Raw genomic sequence first — 24,080 nt, 5'->3', positions numbered from 1 at the left:
CCGGGCCCAATTAAATGTCTCAGATGACATGACTTTAGCCCGCAAAAATGCCCATAGCTCCAGCCACTGCTTTGAGTGACACGGTCATACTGCTTTGGCTGTGCAATAGCTGTGCAATGAGGCAGCTGTTCAGAATGAACATCCCCCTGTTAGAATAGCTCCTGTGGGGGAAACATGGGCATCCCTGTGTGTTTATTCTGTGGGTGATAGATATGAGAGATGCAGTGCAGGTCAGACATGCATATACACGCAGGTGATACAGTTTCTCAGTAGGATAAAAAGATTACTGTTGCATTATGGGATCTGTAGGATACGTTTTTGGAGAGTGATGAAAGGGATCTTTGAGTCAACAACTTTATGTTAGTGCAACACAAAATTTCTTAAATGCTCTTTTTCAAATGATACATGGGTGTATATCCTCACACTGTACGTAGATAGATAGATAGATAGATAGATAGATAGATAGATAGATAGATAGATAGATAGATAGATAGATAGATAGATAAGTTTTGGTTTGCAGTTATGTTTTTTTTTCTATAAGTTTACTTCACCTGCACACCAGCAGATGACAGCATTCACCCCCGAATTATTTACAGCCAGGACTTCAGATAGTAGGAGAGAAAAGAGACAGAGAGAGAGAGAGAAAACCAGAGAAGGATAAATGATGCTCTGCACCTCTAAGAGTCCTCCTCCTCCTCGTTTGTCTTCATTGACAAGCTGTTGACACAGACCTGCATTATCAGCCCCAGAGACCGTTCATTTCATTGTGATGGATGGGGCACATTCAAACGTCTGCCATGCTTTTATGGTGAAGTCATAGTTTAGATTTGATTCTTCTGTACTTGTATGTATCTCATGTGGTGAATGATGAAGCAGACTTGACATTTGAATGATTTATAGAAACAGGCATTTGCTCTATGGTGGATTTTAATAATGTAACTGTGTTTTTTACGATTGTAATATTCTATCTAAACCTTCTCTCTGCTTCTTTTCTCTAGATGAACACAAAGCACACTGGCCATCTTAGTTTAAGATGTCAACAGCAGGTTCATGTCTCTTTTGATTCTGGATCGCTTACTCTTTATCTGTGCAAGAGGTGGACACACGAATATGTAATCTCTGACCTTTTTACTTGCAGCTCAAACAGACAGATGCCACAGTGCTATTAAATGTTCCCATCTTACCTCCACTTCTTAACAGCAGCAAAGTTTGTGAGCTCAGTGTCTCAAGATCACAGATTTGATGACACTGACAGGGATGAGAGCACAGGTGAGGAAGGAAAACAACAGAGCGTCATCAGGTGAGGCTCAGCTGAGCAGAATGCCAAGGTCAGGGTTGTAATCCATGGCCTCTTTCATGATGGATTAGATAATGATAAAAAAAATACTGCCTTTGGTTTTGATTAAGAATTATGGGGTTAGGAGATTAGAGGCAACCAAACGCTATTACATTGGACTGAACCCAATCCCAGAATTAATCTGAATACCAAAAAAGAGAAAACTCATTACATGAAGAGATTAAGAAAGGCTTGGTCCAATTCTCTCAGGATGCACAAAAACCAGCGCACACACACAGCCCACAGAGAGAAATGTCACAACAAAACCTCTGACTCAAGTCATTTATGAACTATTTATTGCTCTGTCCTGCTGGAAATGTCATTGCGGTAGCTGGTAAAACTCTGAGTGTTCTGGGTCAGTTTTCCTGACATTATTGATAATGAATTTTGCTAAGGTGTTCCATTAACATTCGGTTTGTTCTCTGCTATTTTTTTTTTCACCAACAGTTGCACATTTGAATCATTGTACCCTTTAGTTGATTCTAATTGAAGTGACGACTGAAAAGGATGAAGAGAAACTAGGTGCTGCTGATTAATAGAGGAAGCTGTAAACACGGCAATGTAGAAGATGTGCAGGGATACTAATTTAACATTTTTGTGTGTGTTAAAATGTCAAAATTGTTATGTAAATCATTTTTTTTAAGAGCGGAGAGCCAGTAGGGGCGTGTGAGCCAGTCAGTGATCATTGCCGTATACAGTAGATATTATCTGTGTTTCTTCTGCAGAGGTAATTGGTGCTGATGCTGCTGAGAATATTTTCATTCCTCACAGGTGTCAGGTGGGAGATCATAGAATGTGAGTTCTGATTATTATAATATTACATTTAAAAGACACTGTATTCCTTTCCAAAACAAGATGTTTCTGCCAGGCTCACATTAAACACTCATTTTTTGCTGTTTTTTTCCTGATGCGAAGACAACAATATTGTTAGGATTACAGGTGTTTGTGTGGCTACAATATGCATGTCTGTGTGTGCATGTGTGTTTGATGTTTGTGATGTCAATGCTTGGGTTCAAAACAGCAGGTGTATTTCCTGTTTTTCCTCAGAGGTCGTTATCTCTTTTTCGCTGGCCACCGTTGGCTCAGTAATCTGCTCTGAAGCTGCCAAAAGCACGCAGACACGAACAGACATACAGCCATCAGCCCTGAACAACAACAGCAAACAATCATACGACCGGGTAAAAAAATGCAAAAATCCCTTTATTCTGAAAATCTGTGAAGTTGTCACGATGGGAGATCAAGTGTACAGATTCACTCTGCAAACTGCTCAGAACTACACAAGGGGACATTGATGGTTTATACTAAGAGAGCAGCCGTCACCTGTTTTTGATTTATTAATGTCGATACAAGGCTATGATGCTGTAAGGTATATCTATAATTTAATGAATTATCATTACATAGGCAGTCTAAAGGACAGGGATGATAAGGAAAAAACTTTATATCCGTCAGTGCCCAACATGTCCATCCAGTTCAGGTGCTGGAGTCTCGTCTCGCTTCCTCCCTCTTTGAAGCACGTTTGGGCTGACAGAAGATGCAAGCTGACCTGGCTCCACTGTGGGGTCGTGATCTCCTCCGGATGCCTTTGTAACACTGCAGGGAGATTCCCAGCTCCTCCATCATGGTGCTAAAAGACACACACTGCCAAAGAGATAAAAAAAATAATAAAATTAAAGATTGTTAATATTAATATATATAAAAAATGCAGCCCTGCGCTATATACATACACTATATACAGCTCCTATAGTAGTGTGGCTGCAGTTGAATGTGATCTGGCAGCTGATGAGTGCAAGTCAGCGATGACATAGATTGTAAATTTATCTAAAATAGTTGTAAAGGACTTGTAAACTTTTTGTCTCATCACAAAATCCAATTATACAGACAGGAGATGAAGAACTGCTCCGCACCATCCTATTGCAGGGAGCCATGAATTCATAATAAGGTAATTATTTGAAATTATCAAAGAGAAGTCCATCTGAAATGAAAAGCCTCAGGCTTTTTTTGAATGTGGGAGAATATTACATAGCACTGAACACATTAATCTTCAATCATGTTTATTTGCCTTTTATTTCCACTCCCCCTCTGGATGGTGTGTCCACAAAATTTATTTTGGAAATCATCATTCTGCAGCACAGACTCATCTGAGTTTTATCTGTGGGTCTTTACATTCAGAGACCACAGAGAATCTTCAGCTTTCATGCTCAGGCTTTATCTAAGACTCCTCAAACAAATATGGCTTCCTGCAGGGTTTCCCACAGATACATTTAACACATACTATCAGAAGAGAAAACCTGACTTCCCCTGACCTTAAAGGCAAATACACCACATACTTAATGCACTTTTGGACACTGTAAAAATACCTTAAATACCTTTCAACAAATATTATGTTTCATTCTGATTCATTAATATGACAGCACCTATTAAATGCACAGATTTTTTTGCCTTTCATTGGTAATAATTCTATAAAACCAACAGAATACTTTCCATGGGTTTTCAAAGACAGATGAATCTTGCACCTCTGACAAGGTCAGTCCAGCTGAGCAGTAAACACCTTGAAAGTATTAATTTCTCTGTGATCCCATCCGTTCACCCACAGGCTGCAGCTGCAGTGAGAAGTTATTTATCATACTTCAACTTTACTGGATTTGTGCCATGGGACTTCTCTACACCACACGCTGTCCACACACATTGCTTTTCAAATTTCAGCCAACAAACCAGCCTGCCAAGGAGCATAATGAGAAGGAAAATATTCAAATAACTTTTGTTATCTTTTGATTTCCCAAAAGACAAAAGTGCACACAAAAGTCTACTGAGACTGCACTGCACCTCAGAGCCAGAGTAACACTTTTTATGCAGCATATTCTAGACTAAACTTTATGAACGTCTTGTGTTTTCAGTGCAGTGAAGTTATAATACTGCTTAAACGTGAGATACTTTGTCTTCACAGGTCAACACACGACAGACATTTTGTAGGTAAAAGCTGAGGGCACAAGGGGTTAAATATTGACGGTGAAAATGTTGTGGCACAAGGGACTGACTGCAGGTGAAGGCGCAGGTGTACACACAGGTTCCACAAGGTCAGAGAGGAGGACACCTGGTTACAAACCTATCACATTAGAAAGTGAGAATGTGTTGCATATGTGCTGCCATGGCTACTCTGTGTCATCCCCCAGCAGCCTGCCGCTCTCCAGATCAGTAGATAAGGAGGTGCCAGAGGAGGAAGTGGAGCCACGCCGCTGAAACTGACGGGACTGCACCCCGTAAAAGAAACAAAAGGCCTGACGCAAAGAAAGAAAGAAAAAAAAAAACAAAGAGAGAGGGATGGAGGAGAAACACAAAAGAGATGAACACAAAAAGAAAAAGCCTGATTGTCTTTTAAAGAGAAGAAACGGAAGCATGTAAAGCGATAATCCTCTATTGATGACATAAGTTACACAAATAACATCCAATGATGGGTTTTGTGTGTCATTATTTGGAGCTGACAATAGTCACATACAGACAAGTCAGAAAGAAAATTCAGTTAGATTAAACAAACAGCATCTAACAATCACATCTATAGTTCAGAAATATGAATTGGTAGCTAACAAAGACAACATGTTTTGTTCTTATAAATAATAATACAAATTCACCTCCTCTATGTCGGCGTTCCTGCGGGCCTTGTAGATGAACTCCCCGATAGCCACGAACACAGAGAGGACCAGGCCAGCAGCCAGGACGATAAAGATGCCGCCGATGTTTTCCACACCCAAAGCATTGGCCTCCTTGTTGTCCTCCTCTGGACAACCATTGCCTCTCCACCACTTCTCCTTCATCATGTGCAGCTTCCCTTCCTCCTGCAGCTGAAGGATGGCAATGGTGATTTTATCCCTGTATGGAGAACCTGGTGAGAAAGATTATAGAGAAATTATATTCCACACAAAGTTAGCCATTCTAAAACCATAAAAACATGAAAATGTCCCACTTCTCACTCATGCTCTGTGTTCACCCAGCACACATAAAACAGTCATAAATGACAAAAACCAAAAAGTTGAATAGCCTCATTAGCCAGCTCAATCTGCCCTGAGGGCATCCGCCTGTCAGCAGGAGGTCATCTCAACTCAAATTCAGAATTACTTTGTTAATTATTTGGTGCTCATCAGTAAACAATTCAGCTAAAGTGGAGAATATATTAAAAAAAAGAATAAAAAGGAAATCATCAAACATCTCAAGAGGAGAAGAGAAAATGTAAATGAGATATTGGATCGTAAGTATGAGCTAAAGTCTTCAGACTTCAGTGCAGTTTAAAAGTTCTCATTCCAACAAAATGGTCTAAAACCTGCATATTTGCACTGAGCTGCTGGCAGAGCTTTCTGATGGAAGTGCATTTGCATGTCGAGGATAGCAGCTCTGCACTCCTGAAGAATGAGCATGCAAATTCCAAGTAAAATAAAAATTGCATCTGGAGTACAAAGCCTCCATTTAGAGATGTTCTATTAAAATTCAATTCTAGTAACTCAAGACCTTCAGTGCATTTTAATATTCTTGTATATGTGCATAGGACACAGAGGACAGGTAATGAAAGTTTTCAAGAACAAGTATTGGTCTTATTTAAAATCTTAATTTTTAAACTACCCATTATAAAGACATATGGATGATCCATTGGAGGCTTTTGACTCTCCACTGTCTGATAATGACAAAGGTGGGGACACTATTCTTACCAATAGGCGTTCCCACTCCGTAGCCCTTAGAGTCTATGAGGCCTCCGATCTGTGTGAGGTTGCAGTTTCTCTGGCTGATGTACTCAATGCTGGTGGACTCCATCAGCATGGCGTAGTCTGTCGTCAAGACTCGGGTGATGCCTTCCTTGTTATTCTTTACTAAAGCAGTGTTCTTTCTGCTGCTCATAAAGGCCCACATCTTCTCATAGGTGGAGATCTTTGATTTCTGGAGGAGCCAAAGAGGCAAAAGTTGGTTATAGGAAATCACAGACACCACCGTAAATATATACAACATGTTTAATGGCAGCATGTGTACGACTGGGTCCTTTAGTGTGTGTGTGTGTATATGCTTCTCTCTGCTCAGTCAGAGAAAATGGGACAGCTGTGTTCTAAATCTCCTCCAGTTGATTCAATTTGTTCAAGCCATCAACACAGGCTGCTTCTTCCTATCCAGGCAGCTGTAATCACTGGCTGCAATCTGGGAGGATAAAGCCCTGCGTGGATCACCCCTGCTGAGCCACAGGATGCAAGGAGAGTGTGTAGCTGGGAGGCAAGGAAGTGACAGCCTCCCCCGAGGACACTGATGCACTGATACATTATATAATACAAACTAGCATGTTAAATGTGTCTTTAATTTCAATCCAGACACCCTAAAAACAGTCTTTATCTTCACTTCATACACTTACATTTGGATGCACACACTGTATGCTGCCTGTCATCACAGTCAGTCCCTCAGAAGCTGTCTGTTATTTCTTTCTTATAATATAATAAAAGGGGTTTTATAACTGCTTTGGTTTCACTAACCGAAGAATGAGAGCTGATCAAAATAAATATTAAAAAATACACAGTATATTTACAAAGACCTCCTTTAACCTGCAGCAGATTCTGTTTATCACTGTGTGAAACAAAACTGCAGTATCGACTGGTTGATACGAACTTATTAAAAAAAACGTTTGCAATATAACTTTAAGTGCAACTATGTCCTGATAAAGTTACATTTTATCTGTAGTTCTACCAAAAGAAACTGTTTACCTTAAAGAAGGTCATAGTAGATCCATCCCTCACTGCACCGTATTCAATCCTGGTTTGTTTCGCCAGGTCATCTGCCGAGTCGATGGGTGCGTCCATTCTCTCCACGGTGAGGAAGGCTGCTAAGTTGGCCGTGTAGGAGGAGATGATTATTAGAGTAAAGAACCACCAGATACCCCCAACTATACGAGTGGACAGAGCCTTAGGCATCAGCTCCGAGCCTGGAAAACAGCAAAAAGTAGACAAAAGGTTAAAAACAAGCTTGAAAAGGTTGAAGCGAGAGAAAAATGTTTACAATGTGCTAACACCAGGTACAAATATAATGGTGCTAAATGTAGCTTGTGTGTACAATGTGTAAACTATCCTTCTATAGCAAACTATTCTGGTCAACACAGGGTTATCTTAATAGCTAGAATCAAGCTGCACAATTCATGCAGTCTGTTAATTTTAATCAGCACTGCTGTTTTTGGCATAAAGTTGCAAACACCAGGACAAATTAGAAATCTGACAGATAAAAGAAAGCTGAATGTAAAGAAAACAGAGCAATGCATCATGTCACAATGATGACTTATGAAACTGAATAAGCACAACAAGCTCTTTTATCCTCTCTTCACTGAGCAGACAAAAAAATATATAAAAAATGACTCAAGGCCACAGCTTATGGTCCCTGTAAGACTACTTGTCTGGCACCACATGCGTGGATGTGGATGTTTTACACAACTTAGAAATCAAAATAAAACAAAAATATAAATGTATTCATCTCTGCTTGTTTGTCCCTTCTTTTATGAATACCATACAAATGCAGCTCGCTGTTGACATTTTGCTGTGGACTGATGGAGTCAGTAGGTTTGCTGGTCATCCAATCAGCCCTGTCAGACTTATCCAACCCAAATCTCCTGCCTCCCGAGAGGTCAAGTCTCCATGAAGTGCAACATAATTCTTATAACAGGGTTTGGCTGCAATTCATGGGAACTTGATCCAGGCTCCTCAGAAAGGGCATTGAGAGGAAAAAAAGAGGCAAATATTGATGTTTTGAATTAAACAGCTTAGAGAAGAGCCTCTGTACAGACTTTACTGCTAGATGCTTCTATAGGAACAGCCTTTATTAGTAACTACATAACTGATTTTTTTTGGAGTCGTGCTAACAAATATAAGTCTTATATTTAATCTGTGTCAGCCCCGATCCATTCTCCACTCAACCACACCTAAAATGTCATAAATGGTAAATACCTTGCCGCATTAGAGCTCCAATGCCGAACCAGAAACTGTTGAGTAATGTGAAATTGTTTTGTATTAGAGTCGAGGACGGGTTGCACGGATGTGGGTTGTACCACTCATATGGAGTAAACCTGCAAGACAAAAAAAAGAAAATTTAAATGTAACCGGAGATCATTTTAAAGTGCGTTGATGCACACACATCTAGCATAATTTGCATTCTGATTTGTGCATTTTGACTGATGGGCTGGGATTTTACACAGTACCTGAGAAAAACTCCCAGGTACATAATAGTATAATCCAACCTGGCAGCTGACAGCTAAAGTCATATACATTTAAGAAAAGCAGAAATTTGTCATGTGAATTATGTCAGATATTTCTCTGTGTATTGCCCAGTGATGGCACCACACTTTTGCTTATGGCAAAGCTAACTCTTCATCTTACTGATTTTCTTTAATCAATTCTCTTACCTGGCAATCACAAAGAGCACACAGCTGACCCCTGTGCACGCCAGCAGCACATACATCCAGATGTCTGGAGACAGGGGATTAAGAAAGGAGAACACACCCGGGTTGGTGCCGTTAGGTTTCCGGTAGAGGATGCTGATACCTAAGGTCATGAAAGGCTTGGAAAAGTCGATGACTTTCTCTCTAACGTAGGTGATTGTCAAGGGAGCCACAGCAAGGTCTGCCACCTGGACGAGGACAATGTAGTCAAAATGGATACAGATTAACAATAATAAACTACATTTACTGGAGAAGAGAAAAAAACTACAAGAGAGGATTTTTTCCTCCACAGACATTTGGTAGAACTGAGGTTTTTATTAGTTTGTTTGTCCATCGCCTGTCTAAATGTGGACTTATTTTCAATATAAGATTTTTAATTCTTCACTCACGTGGTCGATCAGCTCTCGAACCATCCCGTTCCACTCTCCTTTATCATTTTGGGCCCCATATTTCCCATCAGCCACCAGCCTGACTTCATAGGTAAAACCCAAAATGTTCGACAGCTCTTTTAAAAGGTCCAGACAGTAGCCCTCGAAACGATCATTCCCAACCAGCTCCTTGTCAGACTTTCTGAGCATCACATATGGATTTTCCTGTATAGAAAATAAGACATATTTCAGTATTAGACCCCTGTGCTGTCCTCAGTTTAACCCTCCTGTTGCAGCTCACCAGTATTGTTGTGACGATAAGTGTCCTGTTAGCCAGTGAGTCTGTCACATTGTTATTCTTGTCTCGGCTGGACTTCTCCGTCAGGGTCATCCCCCGGTACGGGTTCCACACCGCAATCTGGAAAGTCAAACAATTCTTCAGACGCATTGAACCACATCAGCTGCGTTTATTTTTAAAAAAAAAATGCAGTTTGACGCCTGCTTTTGGCGTCACTGAAGAAAACAAAGTGGAGAGATGTTGACTTCTGGTGAAGCTTTTAATAAGGCTGTATATGTGTCATTAGTGATCACTGCCAGCTAAGCTTAAAGAGATAAAACACAGAAGCTGATTCAGTCCTAACACAAACTACAACCTGCTCTCACACTCTGCATATTAATCATATTTTCTGATTCAGTGAACAGAAAAATGAAAAAGCAGTATAAAGGTCTAAAGACCTGACGCTCCTGGCTCCTTTTCAACCTCCTGCTCCCTTCACTATTCTACAACGTTTCCCTCTGCTGCAGCTTCGCTCTGATGATTCTGGGCAAAGTGCTTAAAACTCAGCAAATATGAAAACGAAGAAGCAGCTTGTTCCAGACTGATTTGTTCCTGTCAAACACAACTTTACAGTTATTTTAAAGATTCCTGTTGTGGAGCAACCATTTGTTTGGTACACACTTACTGAACATGGCACGCAGCCTGCTGTTTTTCCACTAACTAAGACATAAGCTCAGTTTTAAAATGCATTTAAACCATCAGCTACAGCAATAACACCACCCACCATGACTAAGGTAGGGCCTCCATGGATCAGACTTGCTTTTCCAGCACATACAACAGATACTTAATTGAACTGACAACACTTTCCCTCAAACCAATACTGAACAATTTTGCTATGTGGAAGGACACAATAACCTGCTGGAGGTTATCTGCGACACTCTTAACGTGTTGAAATAACAAAACATGAATCAGCAGAACATTGCCCAGAGTGTGCCATGCTGCTACCTCTCTCTCAGGTAGACATTTTTATGTGTGAACAGGACATTCAGACTCAGGAAGAGCAGCTACGCAGCCTGCATAGAAGCTTTTTGCATTAAGGTTTTCAATCATTTGTGCTGCTGCTGGTTCATCAGTTATCCTCCCTTGAAACAACTTTAGGTAGTTATCCAGCCATAACAATTCGTCACTCACAACCATTTTCTGCTTTCAACACATCACTTTAACCTGCTGCCTGACATAGACCCATTCAACCCTTTAACCCTTTATGTATCACTGTTTTTTTGATCAGCAGAAGATGTAGAAATATGTACCAACAGATCACTTGTGTGGCTATTATTAGAAGCTAATCATCATTTTTGCTCCTATGTTGTATGCAATATTCCACAAAAAAACATTTTGCACTTAAATGGTTAAAGGAACACATAAATCACACCAGCAGGGATAACATGAATGAAAGAAGAAGGGCAGACCGTAAGGATCAGGGAAGAGACAGAGGACAGTGGACAGAAGTTTGTCTTCATGCTCTCACAGTAGCTGTGAATGAGAATGTCTGGTCCGTCGGGACAGGCGCTATAATCCAGACAGTTATCAGATTAGAACAGATGTCTGGCAGCTGGATTTTGACCCTTTCAAATCCCCTCACTGTTTAAGAGCTGAGCAAAGGTCAAGAGAGCTCATGACAGTGATGCAATAACGTTAAGGGCATTAAATTATTACGCTTTATTGTTGAGAGAACCAACGGCAGTGACAGAGACAAGCTTTCTTTCTCTAGCTGCGAGAACAAAAACGAATACATTTTCGGTATTTTTATTCAGAGACAATGGTCTGCTCATTCGCTGCCTGCATAAGAGGATGAATAGTATTGAATGCACCAGTACTTCTCATTAAACTGAGCTCTATACAATTCACAAATTATTTGTTCAGAAAAGGGGCTGTGGTGGATTACCTATTCCGAACGATAACATGCTTTTCACTCTTCATTATGTTCCATCTTACGTTGTTAACCCAGTCAGACAGATGGAAAAATGTGCATGGTTATAACTTCTCTAAAAGCACTCCACAGTATCTCTGCGGAGGTGCTTTTTCAAAGGTCCACTCTGTGCCGGGAATCCATAAATCTGTCTTATCTCTGGACACTGCAGAGAAGGAACACGGTGAGAGGAGTTGGATGTAATTAATTGTATTGTCCTCAATCTCAAAGATAAATGGACTGAGTGAGAACAATATTTTTGGAGGTGTGGAGAGCTTTATATTTTAGTTTCAGACTGTGCTTTCACACAATCTAGCTCAGGATATATGTTCTTTAAAAAGGTTATTGTTTTGGGGAAAAAAATCATCTTCGATAAGTCAACTCAAAGTTTAGGTGAAAAAGCAATCAGGGCTGAAATTAATAGTAAAATATAGCCGGTTGAGTATCACCATACATACAGTCATCAGCTTTTAAACCCCTCAGCCATAGCCCTCAGCTGTGTATAGCCTTGCAAATTTATCGAGTGTACCAGAGCAGCCCCCAACAACAAAGTGTGCTATAAAAACTGACAGGAATTCTCTCTCATATGCTGCGAGTAAAATGTTATCTATAAATCCTAAAGCTCATCCTCATCCAGAACCAAATCAAACCGGAAAACCGTTATGACATAGCAGAGACGTTATAAGTTAGGCCAAGAAAGCTGTGGCTGGGAAAGAACATTATTTCCAGAGACATCAACAGCTCCAAGAGAAAATACTTTCTTTCTCAGGAGACTTTCACTTTGTTTAGTCTCATCATCCTCTTCAGTGTGTATTTAACACTCCAGTGCCCAAGAACTAACAGGACTGCAGCAGACTGATAATTCATTTTTCATGACCATATAGTCAGTCGTTTTATGTGCTGCACTTACCATATAGTGGTATTTTCTCTCAGGGGAGGCTTTTGAGGGCTAAAAGTACCGAATGGAATTAAAATTACAGCATAAATCACTGCTTCTGCACCTTGACAGCTGCTGCCTTCCTGCATGCCTGTCAGATGGAGAGGAAGAGAAGTTTGCCAACTTCTGAAAATAAACAGTTTGAGTGGATTTACCATTTGTTCTCTCACTTATCAAATCATTGGTTTCAAGGTGAGGAAGGTAAGGTAAGGAATGCTTAATTGGTCTTTCACAGCATATGTTGTCAGACTAAATTATAAAGGCGTGAACTGTCAAGCTTTTGACAATAATTTGTCTTTGAAAATTTAACTTAAGAATCACACTTTTAGTGCATCTCATGCATTTGAAAATCTGATGCAGTAGTTTACAACACTGAGAGGCCAAGGCCGCATCTGTACAGGGTTTGCTAGTTGTTGTGTGTGTTGTGGTTGGACAGTGAAACAATGATCTCTCAGTACATTAATAAACACTGCTGCAATTCTAGTTCAGTGCAAGTAAGACAACTCCGCTTTCTCTATCAACACGTGCACAGAACAATGTATTCCTTTCTTTGACTTCAGCCACCATCTGCTGCTTGGACAGTCACAAAAACACTGGACAGTGTTATAAACCTAGTTGGCATTATAATGTTGATTGAGCACCACTGCCCCATGTGCCAATCAGAAGCCAGAAAACAGAGTCTGCTGCTGTCTCTTCTGCTAACTCGGCTGCAATTAAATCCTGCTACCCTGCACCATTTCCATGAAAATGTGAAGCAATCTAATAGCACATTAGTGTTAAGTAGCATGCTGACAGGACTGCAAAATTGTAGTGTCTATTTTCTTATTTCTTTCTTTTACTCACAACCACATGCTGTGGAAACTGAAATGACATTTTTTAAACCTCCAGGACTTTTTTCTAATGGACAATTTTGTCTGTTTAAACAATGAAAATTTTCTACAGCTGCTGGAAAAAAAAGTTTTGACAAGTGTCAGAGCAATGCCTGTACTCAAACAGGGTGAAAAACTGAAATGTCAAATACGTGGCACCGCTGTACACAAAATCAGTGAAGAGAAACAAGGTTGACGAGGCAAGGAGCTGGGAGGTGCGTGGCATATAGAGTGAGGACAGCAGGAGGAGAAGGGGGGAAGACAACAAAGGCTCCGACCAAACAGGGCTTCGGCACAAACCTTGATCCACCTCTTCGTGAGGCGACTTCCAGCCTCCATAATACCCTTTTGAAATTGTAAAGAGGACAACATGAAGCAACAGACAGGGTGGACAGAAATAGATGCAGCACTGTAAATATTCATGACAAGGCAAATCTAATTTAAATAATAAATGTGTGGATGGATTGTAAGAAGCTAAATCTCTATAGTATCTCTCTCTCTCTGTGTTTCATACACACACAAATACATTAATGGAGTGAATCAGCCAGTATGGAAACAGCATGAGAGTCGTGTAATTGGCTGTTGCAGGCCTCTGTGCTCACCCTGGCAGTGCCATCCTCTTTGAGGCTGATGATGTCCAAATCAAAGTCTCTCCTCAGGCCATCTGTCTTATTAAGAACAATGTGCCCTGTCAGGCCATCCCACTGTGCCTGTAAAAAAAGAGGAGATGCAGAGAGGGAGTGAGACGAGTAGGAGACCATCTGAGTCGTTGTATGTGGAAAGTCTTATTGATGCTCTGGAACTGGCTCCCAGGAGAAGAAGAAGTAATCCAGGCAGCGAGGAGAAGTTCAGGATCAATCAAAATGAAAGTTTGTGTCCATGTTACAGTAGCTCAGCAGCTACATAGAGATATTCAAACTCTCTTGTCATGCTATGTGTTGTATCATGCGCCATTAAGTGTTGAATCTTCTTGTTTGTGGTAATGCATTAGATTGTTGTTTTCCATGGTAGCCTCTGGTTTAGTCTTCTCAGCTGACTACCTGAGGTTAAGTGATTCCCTTTTATTTCCTGTTTCACAGCACACATCCCTCAAAGGACAATATTTCTCCACCTCTATGTGTATTTCTGAAACAAGACTGGTTTATCCAGATGTTGTATGTGGTAGAAAAAGTTTGCATGTGATGAAACAAACACTTCCTACAAAGATTTATCAGTCTGAAAATGCCATTTTAGCCACAGAATATTGAACTAAATATCTTTTAAAAAATCTCATAATTATGTGGGAGACAATCTGGGGTCATGTTCATTTGACCCTTTGGAGTCATTTTAAGGATTGTAACTATTCACTGTGTTGTCCTGTTTGTATGAATGAATACAGATGGTTCATCCAATTGATTATCAATTAAAAATGTATTTTTTCTTTTGCTAAATCAACATTTAAAATCCACTACATCACCCTCTTTTCTATGGAAATGATTTACACACACCAACAGAAGTGTATCTGCACAAACTTAAAATGGATTTCAGGTGATATGTCTGCAGAAAAAAAAGAAATATTGTGTGCTTCAAAAGCCACAGGAAGGAGAGAACATGCAGATTACAGTGTCCGGATTTAATTTCAGCAACTGAAATCAAAGAAATGGTTATTAATCCAGTGTTATGTGAGACATATTACAGGTTCTTGCAATCAAAAACCCTGCTATCAAATGATGAATAGCACAGGAGGACAGACGCTTCAAAGGATAGTTGGAAACAAAATGAAAAGCTGAAGAGAAGTGAAACACTAAGATGCAAAGAAAAAAAAGCAAAAAGGAAGGAAGGCAGCGGAGGAGAAGGGATGGGCATGAAGAGGAAAATATGAGTGATAATGTTCCCTCTCCATGGCAGGCAACGGTCCTCCGCTGGATTTAAGACTTAAGAGATCAAAACACTCATGCATCAAAGGCCTCATTTCTGACTGTAGGCATCCCGTCTGACAGTCAGGCTGGGCCACATGCTTTTAACTTAAGTACATAAATACAGTGTATTTTCATGTTGGGTGCTTTCAGAGGCAAAGCATGGCTTGTCAGAAGGGACCTACAACATATCATACCACATGAAATTATCAGACATCTAGCTTCCATACATTAAACTCATCATCATAAATGGTTGGGTTAAAGTGACCACCATGTGGTTTCGTCATTCATACAGGGTCTTATCTGATACTGACCTCTTTGAAAAGGTTCATGAAGCGTGGTCCAAAGCGCCACGGTTTGTGCCGGTGACACTGCAGGGAGCTGACGGTCATCTGAGTGGCCCGCTGGGACGCCACAGCAACCATGAACACCGCGTCATACATCAGAGCTGCGTCTGTCTGCAGACGGTACAGAACACATAAAAGATAATAATAATAATAATAATAATAACCAGCTGTAAAAAGTTGAATTAAACCAAAACAACATGTCCTGAAAAACAGGACACTGTGACAATATAATTGTAGAAAACAGCATTTGATAATTATGTTTGTCTGTCATGTGCTTACAGTCATGACTCCATCCATCAGGCCACTCTCTTGTTTTGGACCTTGCAGTCTTTCCATGGCCCACTTGTCCATGGTAGAGGACACCCATGGATCATCAATGTTCAACAGTCTGAAACCTGTCATGTTAACCCCGCTGTAGCGGTACGGCTCCAAATCCAGGGCAAACAAATCCTGCCAAAGGAGAGGGGAGAGATGGAGAGGAAGAGCACGTTGGAAAGAAAAGACATTTTTTTTGTGTTCATTTTTGTAAAGCTTCTGCTCGAGGTGTAGCTTCTACAGCCAGAAATCAACACTTTTAACATTCTCTGCATATCATCAGAACCACCAATTCAAGGCCAGATCAGCACAAAGAGCTTTTTTGTTGTTTACTATCTCATTTAAAACAACTTTTGTGGCACATCCTTCTGACTCACCAAAGTGGTGAAGAAGAAATGGTAGTACTCTGTCATCATTCCCATGGATGAAAGCTGTAAAATCAAAAGCGGATAAAAGAATTAAAGGAAATGTTTGTCCATGCCTGCCTGCTTATCCTAAATATGATGAGTTCTCCAGAGCTACACCTCATGTCACATCTCTAGCAACAAAGTCAGTTTTCTATGCATGCTAGATATTTTATTTTACTCTGACACTGAAAAAAAGAAACACTATTATAACACAATGCTTTTAACATGAATGTAGTTCATTAAAACTAAATGGAAGCAAGATGAAGAATGAGCAGCTTTCGCCCGAACGTTAACAAATAGATGTGATGGACAATGAGTTTCAGACCATTTGATAATTAGGGATGTGCTCTGTCATTCTGATGAGCAGCTCAGCAGCGCCTCTTATAACTTTAATGGCTCTCATTCAAAACACAATAGATGCTCTAGTAAACAAAATAGATTTCATTTGACGTTGTTTTGAAAAGTCTCATCAAATGTGCTGCCCCCAAAGGACACATAAACGTATTGTCTGTGCAACAAACTATTGAAAAGAAACTCAGATGAATTCCTGTACACACCTGCTTCAGCAGCTCTGCAGCCATGTGATAAGAACAGTCGAAGAGAATGAAAAACTCCTTGTCCTTCTTCAGTTCTTTCAGCAGCGGTCGGGCGTCCTGGTTACCCGGGGTGAGCTGGCGGATCTTGATCTTCAAGTTAAGCTTTGCTGGAGCCTTGATCAACTCCTGCATCCGCATCAGACCTGAAAAATTCAAGTGAATTCAATTTGTCACTCACAAGCTCTACAATAGAATGGATAGTCAAGCTATCCAGGGTGTACACAGCCTCTCACTCATTGGCAATTGGCATAGACTCCACCCCCCTCCAATGACCCTGCACAGACAAATAGATGGATGAACGAAAAGCGTCTTTTATCATAGAAATGGTCTCTAAGTGCTTTACAGAATCCCAGTCTGACCCCTGAGCAGCTGTGGCAAGAAGAACTTCCCTTCTACCTGGAAGAGACCTTCAGCGGGACCTGGCTTATAAGGGGAGGGGGCTTCCTGCTTTAATCTGCAAAATCTTTAAATTAAAATGCTTTGGATGTTTTTGGAGAAGAGGAATGAATGCATCCTGCATCCTGTGTGTAATTGTGCAGGTGTGTGACATTTCAGATTTAAAATAACAACTTTTAAAAAAATCTATAAGGTTTGACATTTTGAACAGCAGAGTTTCATATTCTCTGGGTCATGTGTCGGGCCTGTATACAGAGAAACCAAAGGATTATAAGGCCATCAGTGTTGTGGTTTGGATCCCTGCAGACAGCAGGAATATCAGCAGCTCTTTGATATGAGGTGTTGGCGCCCTGTCACAGATTGGGTTCACCAAGAAGGTGACTCTGGTATACAGGATTGAATTTTGTAATTATGACATATGAATACATTTTGAAGGTCCAGAAACCACAAGGAAGCACTTCTGACCTCTTCTCCCTCTTCATCTCAAATGTAATGTTATGTAGGCAGATACTGAGCCTAGCAGCCTGAGATCAAATCAGAACACAATCAGTTATTATTTTCTAATAATGAGTGTGTTTTCCAGCACCTGTGCTGTCCTCATAGACCACCGTTAGCTTCCTCCATTTAAAGAATGTGACGACATCTAGGATGGCCTTAGCGATGGCAGTGTACTCGGGGTACAGGTTGATGAAGAAGGTGTCTTTGTTGTCCACTGAAGGGTGTTTCCAGCGAGTCTGTATGTGTGGGACTTCTAGAGCATTGCAGATGGACTGAACAGCACTGACTGAGGAGCTGTGAGAAGGGCCGAATACTGCAACCACCCCAAGAGCCAGCTGGTCACACACTGGTGGGAAAGAGCAGCACAAAGTCAGCAGGTTGATAGAGGTCAGGCTGCTGTAAACCAGATTCATTGTCTGAATAATAATAAACTATAAACTGTATTTTTGGGCAACTATTGGGCACAAACACACACTTTATGTTTCCTACCTCTCCTGGAAGCCTCAAAGCCATCAAAGAGGTTGATCCTCTGAATATCATATGTGAGTGTGGAGTTGGGCATCAGGGTTTTGTTCCGGTTTATGTTATTTACAGCAAACTTGAAAGCCAGCTCGTCCATGCTCACTAACTCACTCTCTCGGGTCTCGAAAATTCCACCTAAGATGGAGCAGAAGCATGAGTAGAAATTAGAGGAGAGCCACAGTGGCTGATTAGGCACGCATGTACTTATAATCATCCAGAACATGTTTTTTTTTTTATTTATCTAACAGACAATTACAGACAGAAAAACAAACACCATGTCCTCAGAGAGCCGTTTAAGTGACCTGCGTTCAGGTGTTCTCAACATTGCTTCATAATCAGCATAATTTGTAAAGTGTTTGCCCTCACAAAGAGCTTCATTAGCAGTTTATATGGATGTTTCAAACATATTTAAATTAAAAATGTTATCATTAATAGTCTACACAGCCATTAAATATTCACTTAGAAGTAATGAACACAATCTTGAATAAAATCTATTTTGAATCAGCACAACCTTTATGAACACTATGTAAGAAAACAGGCAAGACTGTTTTATTAACAGGTGCAGAGCAGGTGAACAGCATGCATATATTTGTTGTGCAAAACAGTCTGACGAAAATTGAACCGTGCATTTTGTAGCCTGGTTTAATGAGGGTCATTTCAAACAGTTCTCTTCATGCAAACCAAATCTCCCTCATAAACAAAGTCATAAATACTCATAATAAAATACAATATTTTGACTTTCAATGCATTCAGATACAATATTCTATGAGCAGAGACTTAATTTGAAATTCCCATGGAAGCATGGAAATGAAGATAAATATTAAACGCCTGAGGATGAATAATCACACCGTAGCTCTGTCAAATATAGAGAAAGTATCAGATTAAAAGAAAATGCTTCCTCCTCTCTCCTGCTTTCACTTTTACAGTGGGCCGGGACCCAAGGCCAGATACGGTGTCGCACGGACCAGCTGTCAGCAATCACCGAAGAAACAATGCTGTTCAGACTTCTGAAATTGCCTTCAAACTCCTCGTCAACATCCTGTCATCCGAGGGCAGAAGATGTGAAGTGTGGATTCAAAGGCCAGATGAAATGGAACTAGCATAATTGCTCCCACAGTGTGAAAGGACAAGAAATAAAAAGGCTTTAAGAGCTTCTTGCAGAGGTTCAAAACACACTTTTTGTAAGAGGAATCGAGGCACAACAGGGACAAAAGGAAATATTAATTGGAGCAGCCATTTTTTTTAGGGTTACCTAAGCATTCAAAAGAGAAAGAAGAATGTGAGGTTGCTTTGGGATTTACTTCTGCATTCTGTCAAAGCTTAAGGAATATTAAACACATTGTTTACAAACATGAGAGATTTTCATACAGTCACATGACATTTAAACACACAAAAACTCACAAGTGCTCACAAAGTGTCACTACCTACAATTTAGTGATTGCCAGGTAGGTGTAACAAACTGTATGCATCAATGTTTTTACTGTGGAGGATGAAGATGTTGATGAAAATGTTACAACCGCCCTCCTTTGCTGCACCGTTTAATTATAAATATATTTATTATGTTTTACATTAGTCATCCCTTCTTGCAGTGCAGCTTGGACTAACCTGTGAACGCAGCAGTCATGAAAGTGGTATTTTTTTAAACAAGGCTTTTTTTTTCTCCTTTGCAAATAAATGAATGTAGCTAGGAGCGCTAAAAGCATTCATTTAACCCTCCAAATAATGAGGAATAATTTGCAACAGGAACGTACAGCCATCTGCTGTGCAAGACGCTACAAATGGATAGATAGTAAAGGTTTTATTGGACCCAAGGGAGTCCATAAATGCCTTTTAACATGTATCTGGGTGTGCAGGTAGAACTTTATCTGCATAAAATACAAGCACTTTCACAGATTCACTGAGGCTGCTTCAAACACAAGGACAGCTCAGTACAGCCAAACTGAGGATAAATGTAAGCGTTTAAGATTTCACATTTTTTAAAGGTTTAATTTCTAAAGTCAACAACAAGAAGCATAACAAGATTACAATCAGAGGACGATATATAGTAAAGGTTTTAGTATGTAAATATTTTAATATTGATACAAATGGAGATTTTAGTGTGTTACAGTTTACCTTACATTAATTTTTTTTCCTGCCACACAGATGCAGAAGAAATAGCCAAATTTAAACATTACAGATTCAAAGTGTTGATGATTAATTGATGATATGCTGACATACATTAGCATGCACAGCAGTTTTAGTAATTCCTAATTATTGTACCATTTTTTTTTCACACATTCAACTTTGTTCGACCTTCGGATGGTGATCACCCAAAAGGCATACTGTAGTGGAATCATATTTTATTTAGCACTGTATTTCAGTAGAGGGCATCTACACATCAAACCGCCACTCAGTACCCGAGACAGAAAAAAAAATATGTAGAATTTTCCTAACTGCACTGGAAGATCACTGAGCTGGACAACTGAAGGAGCTGAGAAGTGACTGGCACACCACTATACACTGGCATCTGCAAACATGCACTGCATTTCACTTTGGACAGGTGGGAATTCATCTGGGAGAGCAAAAAAAGAAAAGAAAGGAGGGTGTGTGGGTGGAGGGGGGGGGGTTCTCAGGTGTCAAACATTTCACTGCACTCTGTTGTTCTGGCTCAGAATACACGTAGGAAACATTTTGTTTTCAACAGCAAATCAAGGGAGCTGTACAAATGGGCAAACAAGACAAAAAAAATGCAATCAGCAGTGTAGCGACTGGGACAGACAGAGAAAATGGGACGGACAGAAATAACTGGGGATGTGAGGGGAGGGGGAGAAGGGCATCAAAAGGACGAGAAGTACCTGAAAGTCATCATGTTACATCAAGAGCCTGTGAGTGTGCACTCAAGAGGTGATGTGCAAAATGAGTCAAAACATTCAAAACATACTTAATACATGAATTTGACCTGATAATCAATGTTATTTCAGTAAATATTATTAGATGTTATTTAATGTTTGCCACTGGAGTGAAAGAAAGCATGAGTATTGTAGTATCTGGCACTTGTGTTCTAACATGAAAGCAGTATGTATTACTGTTGCACTCACACTGACCACAGCTTCTTTCAGATGGAGTCTCTCTCTCAGCTTTCATTTGTTTCGTGCTCAACAACCACACAGACACACTATATCAACAAAGTAAGGACTGGATAGAAGTAGCTCCTGCTTCACTCGCCTTCACCTGAACTCAATCTGCACATCACAAGAAAAGTCTCAACAACACCAACACAGGATCAATACCTACAAATAAATAATGTTGGACGTGTAATTTCGTGACAGACCTCGGCTGCTTCTTCCCTTTCTCAAAAAACCACTACGGTTTCTGCCAAGCATGATGAATGATGACGCCATGCTGAGCCAGCCGATTCCACGTGCATACATATCTGTCTCTCTCTGTATATATAGCCTAATATAAACAACAAGAGTTAGGCTAACTTTCCAAAACTCTGGCAATTTGGCTGAGGTGAGAACCATTCATTTTCCTGATAGCGCTTCTATTTTATTAGAGAAAAAGAAACTAATGAATAAAATTAAACAGGCACCCCCTTATTTATTTATTTTATAAATGTAGGTTATGGCTTCAGCTTAGGTTGAGCAAATCAATTAAACAAGAAAAAAAACCCACCTGGAGCCAAACATTGCAGATTTCTCTCTCTCTCTCTCTGCATCTACACTGACACACTGATAGGGTCAATGTATAGAGAGAATTGACAGATTTGTGAATTTTTTTAGATTTGTTCAAGGGGTGTTTTGGGTGGAAGGAACCAGAGCTCTGAATATTACCATGTTTCATTGGTAATAATTTCATTATAGATTTAAAAAAAAAAACACTCCTCACTCACAATGGAGTATTTAATTTACCGAAAATAGCATATGTGTGCAAGTTGTTTTGAGTCGTTCACATGCATGAAAAGCTATTGTTAGCGTGAACAGCAGTTATGCTACGTAACTCTTTGTTAAAGATAAACAGACTACAACAAAAACAGAGCATGGAGTTCACCTGTTGGCATTAAAAAAACTCCCACTGGAGGTAATGGTGGAGGAGGAGACCAATGTGAAGATAGTGGCTTTAATACATTAGCAACATTAAGCTAGAAACACTATTTGAATCAGTAATAAGCAGATCCATAGTGGGAGGGGGGGCATTGACTTTGTATGAGTTTTTTTAAGACATCCATCCTCTGTGCTGACTTTAAATTGTTGAGTTTATTGGATTTTGTAACATCAGAAATACTTTGGAAGCCATGATCAAATATGCAACTCACACAAGTGGGATATGAAGATTGAGAATGCATATAAATGACTTTGAGGAGGATTCTTGTGCCTAGCAGTGTTTCCATGCTGCTTGTATCCAATCCAGGAGCAGAAATATACATTGACCTGCACTTCAATGCCTATACTTTTCTAAGTTAAGACCAAGTGGCACTGACACCAATTTTCAATTTACTCAGTCAATTAGATCCACATATTACAGCTTGACTCTGGTCTGATTCAAAGCCTGAAAGTGAGACGCTGGGATAATGAACACAGCCCTCAGTGCTCAGCAGCATCCTCCTGTCTAATCAAATCTATATGTAGGTCTCTGACTCCTCTTACTTCCAACAAGCTGCAGACATGCAGCACTGAAGGTGACAATGAGGACTGGGTGACATATTTTGAATGAAAGTGCTCACAACAGGAGCGTGTGGTAGTCAGGAGAGTATCAATCAATATTCTTTTACTTTTAGCTGTGTGTAGCTAAAAGCACATCAAGACACAAATGGCATTATATGCTGAAAGTTCACACAAAAAACCTTTTCTTTATCACCTCTCAAATATTTGTCAGGAAGATAATGGCTGTTGGAGAAAATAGTGGTCAGAGTTTTAATTATCAGCTCAGAGGGAACATTCAGCTTGCATTTCTGCATGGCAATGAAAACCTTCAACAGTGACTGTGGACTCAAAAAGAGGCTGACCGATGACGAATGAGTAAAGAGGTTAGAGTATGGTCATTTATTGCAACACATCCCTTTTCAGTAGTGATGTAATAGACAGGACAAAAATATGTAAAATCCCCCCTTTACACATTATACCTTACACATATATGCTGTCATATTCCTGACAGGACATCGGACGACACAAACACACTATACAACCAACTCGCTGACGCCAATAACACCGCGCGTAAACAGCTGTTGCGCTTACCGATTCTGAGGACTTGTGTTGAGACCACACAGAGGTGCGCCGCGAAGAGAATATAACAGAAAAGTCTCGTTCTTTCCTCCATAGTGCCCCAGGCGAACTCACTCCGAACATTGACACCATGACATGAAGACGCAGCTCCTATCCGAGTGCAGACACACCTGACGTGCCATGACAGCAGCGCGCAACACAAGTTTTATTCCAAATCCGATCCATCCACCCTGCATCACTCCATCGCGCACAAGAAACGAAAATGGATGATCACAAGTCACATGGATCCAACTTCCATGTACGAAATGAACCGAAGTCACATCCTAAAAAGAAAATGACAGCGAGGGGGGTAAAGTCAGCCAGAGTGCATATACGGTCACAGCTCCACTAGTCTGTGCGCCTCCAAAGCGGGGATGGAGGGTGAGAGCGCAGGACACGGTGTCAAGCACAGTGAAATTCAACTGACTTCCGGTGTGCATTCTCAAAATATATTTGTGTTTTAATGCCCCGATGTCTGTGAGTCTGAGTTCAGGTAGGGAAATACTAGTTTGACTGGAATGGAAAAATATTAACTATTGTTTTTTGCGTCAGAAATATGATTGAGGAAGTCTTTATTTGTCCCACAGTTGGCGAAATTTGATCATAAAAACCTGCATGATCAAACTTTAGACCAGCTTTTACTCTGAAGGCACTCACGGTCTAA

At 40.3% G+C, this 24,080-nt stretch overlaps 1 protein-coding gene across 1 annotated transcript; it reads right to left on the bottom strand.

The window, feature by feature from the left end:
* Positions 1 to 2,515: 2,515 nt before the first annotated feature.
* On the bottom strand, positions 2,516 to 23,651 carry LOC114446369 (glutamate receptor ionotropic, kainate 1-like). Its single transcript, XM_028421954.1, has 16 exons — positions 23,390 to 23,651; positions 18,144 to 18,311; positions 17,743 to 18,000; positions 16,722 to 16,903; positions 16,135 to 16,188; positions 15,722 to 15,892; positions 15,410 to 15,553; positions 13,803 to 13,910; positions 9,450 to 9,566; positions 9,170 to 9,373; positions 8,745 to 8,968; positions 8,290 to 8,408; positions 7,063 to 7,280; positions 6,031 to 6,256; positions 4,963 to 5,213; positions 2,516 to 2,974 (listed from the first exon to the last, which is right to left on the bottom strand). The coding sequence occupies exons 1-16, from the start codon at positions 23,469 to 23,471 to the stop codon at positions 2,807 to 2,809; spliced, it is 2,694 nt and encodes an 897-aa protein (XP_028277755.1). The 5' UTR covers positions 23,472 to 23,651; the 3' UTR covers positions 2,516 to 2,806.
* Between the last annotated feature and the right edge of the window lie 429 nt (positions 23,652 to 24,080).

This window comes from Parambassis ranga, chromosome 14, assembly GCF_900634625.1.
Source record: "Parambassis ranga chromosome 14, fParRan2.1, whole genome shotgun sequence".
NCBI lineage: Eukaryota > Metazoa > Chordata > Actinopteri > Ambassidae > Parambassis > Parambassis ranga.
This window is presented reverse-complemented; position numbering and strand designations above follow the sequence as displayed.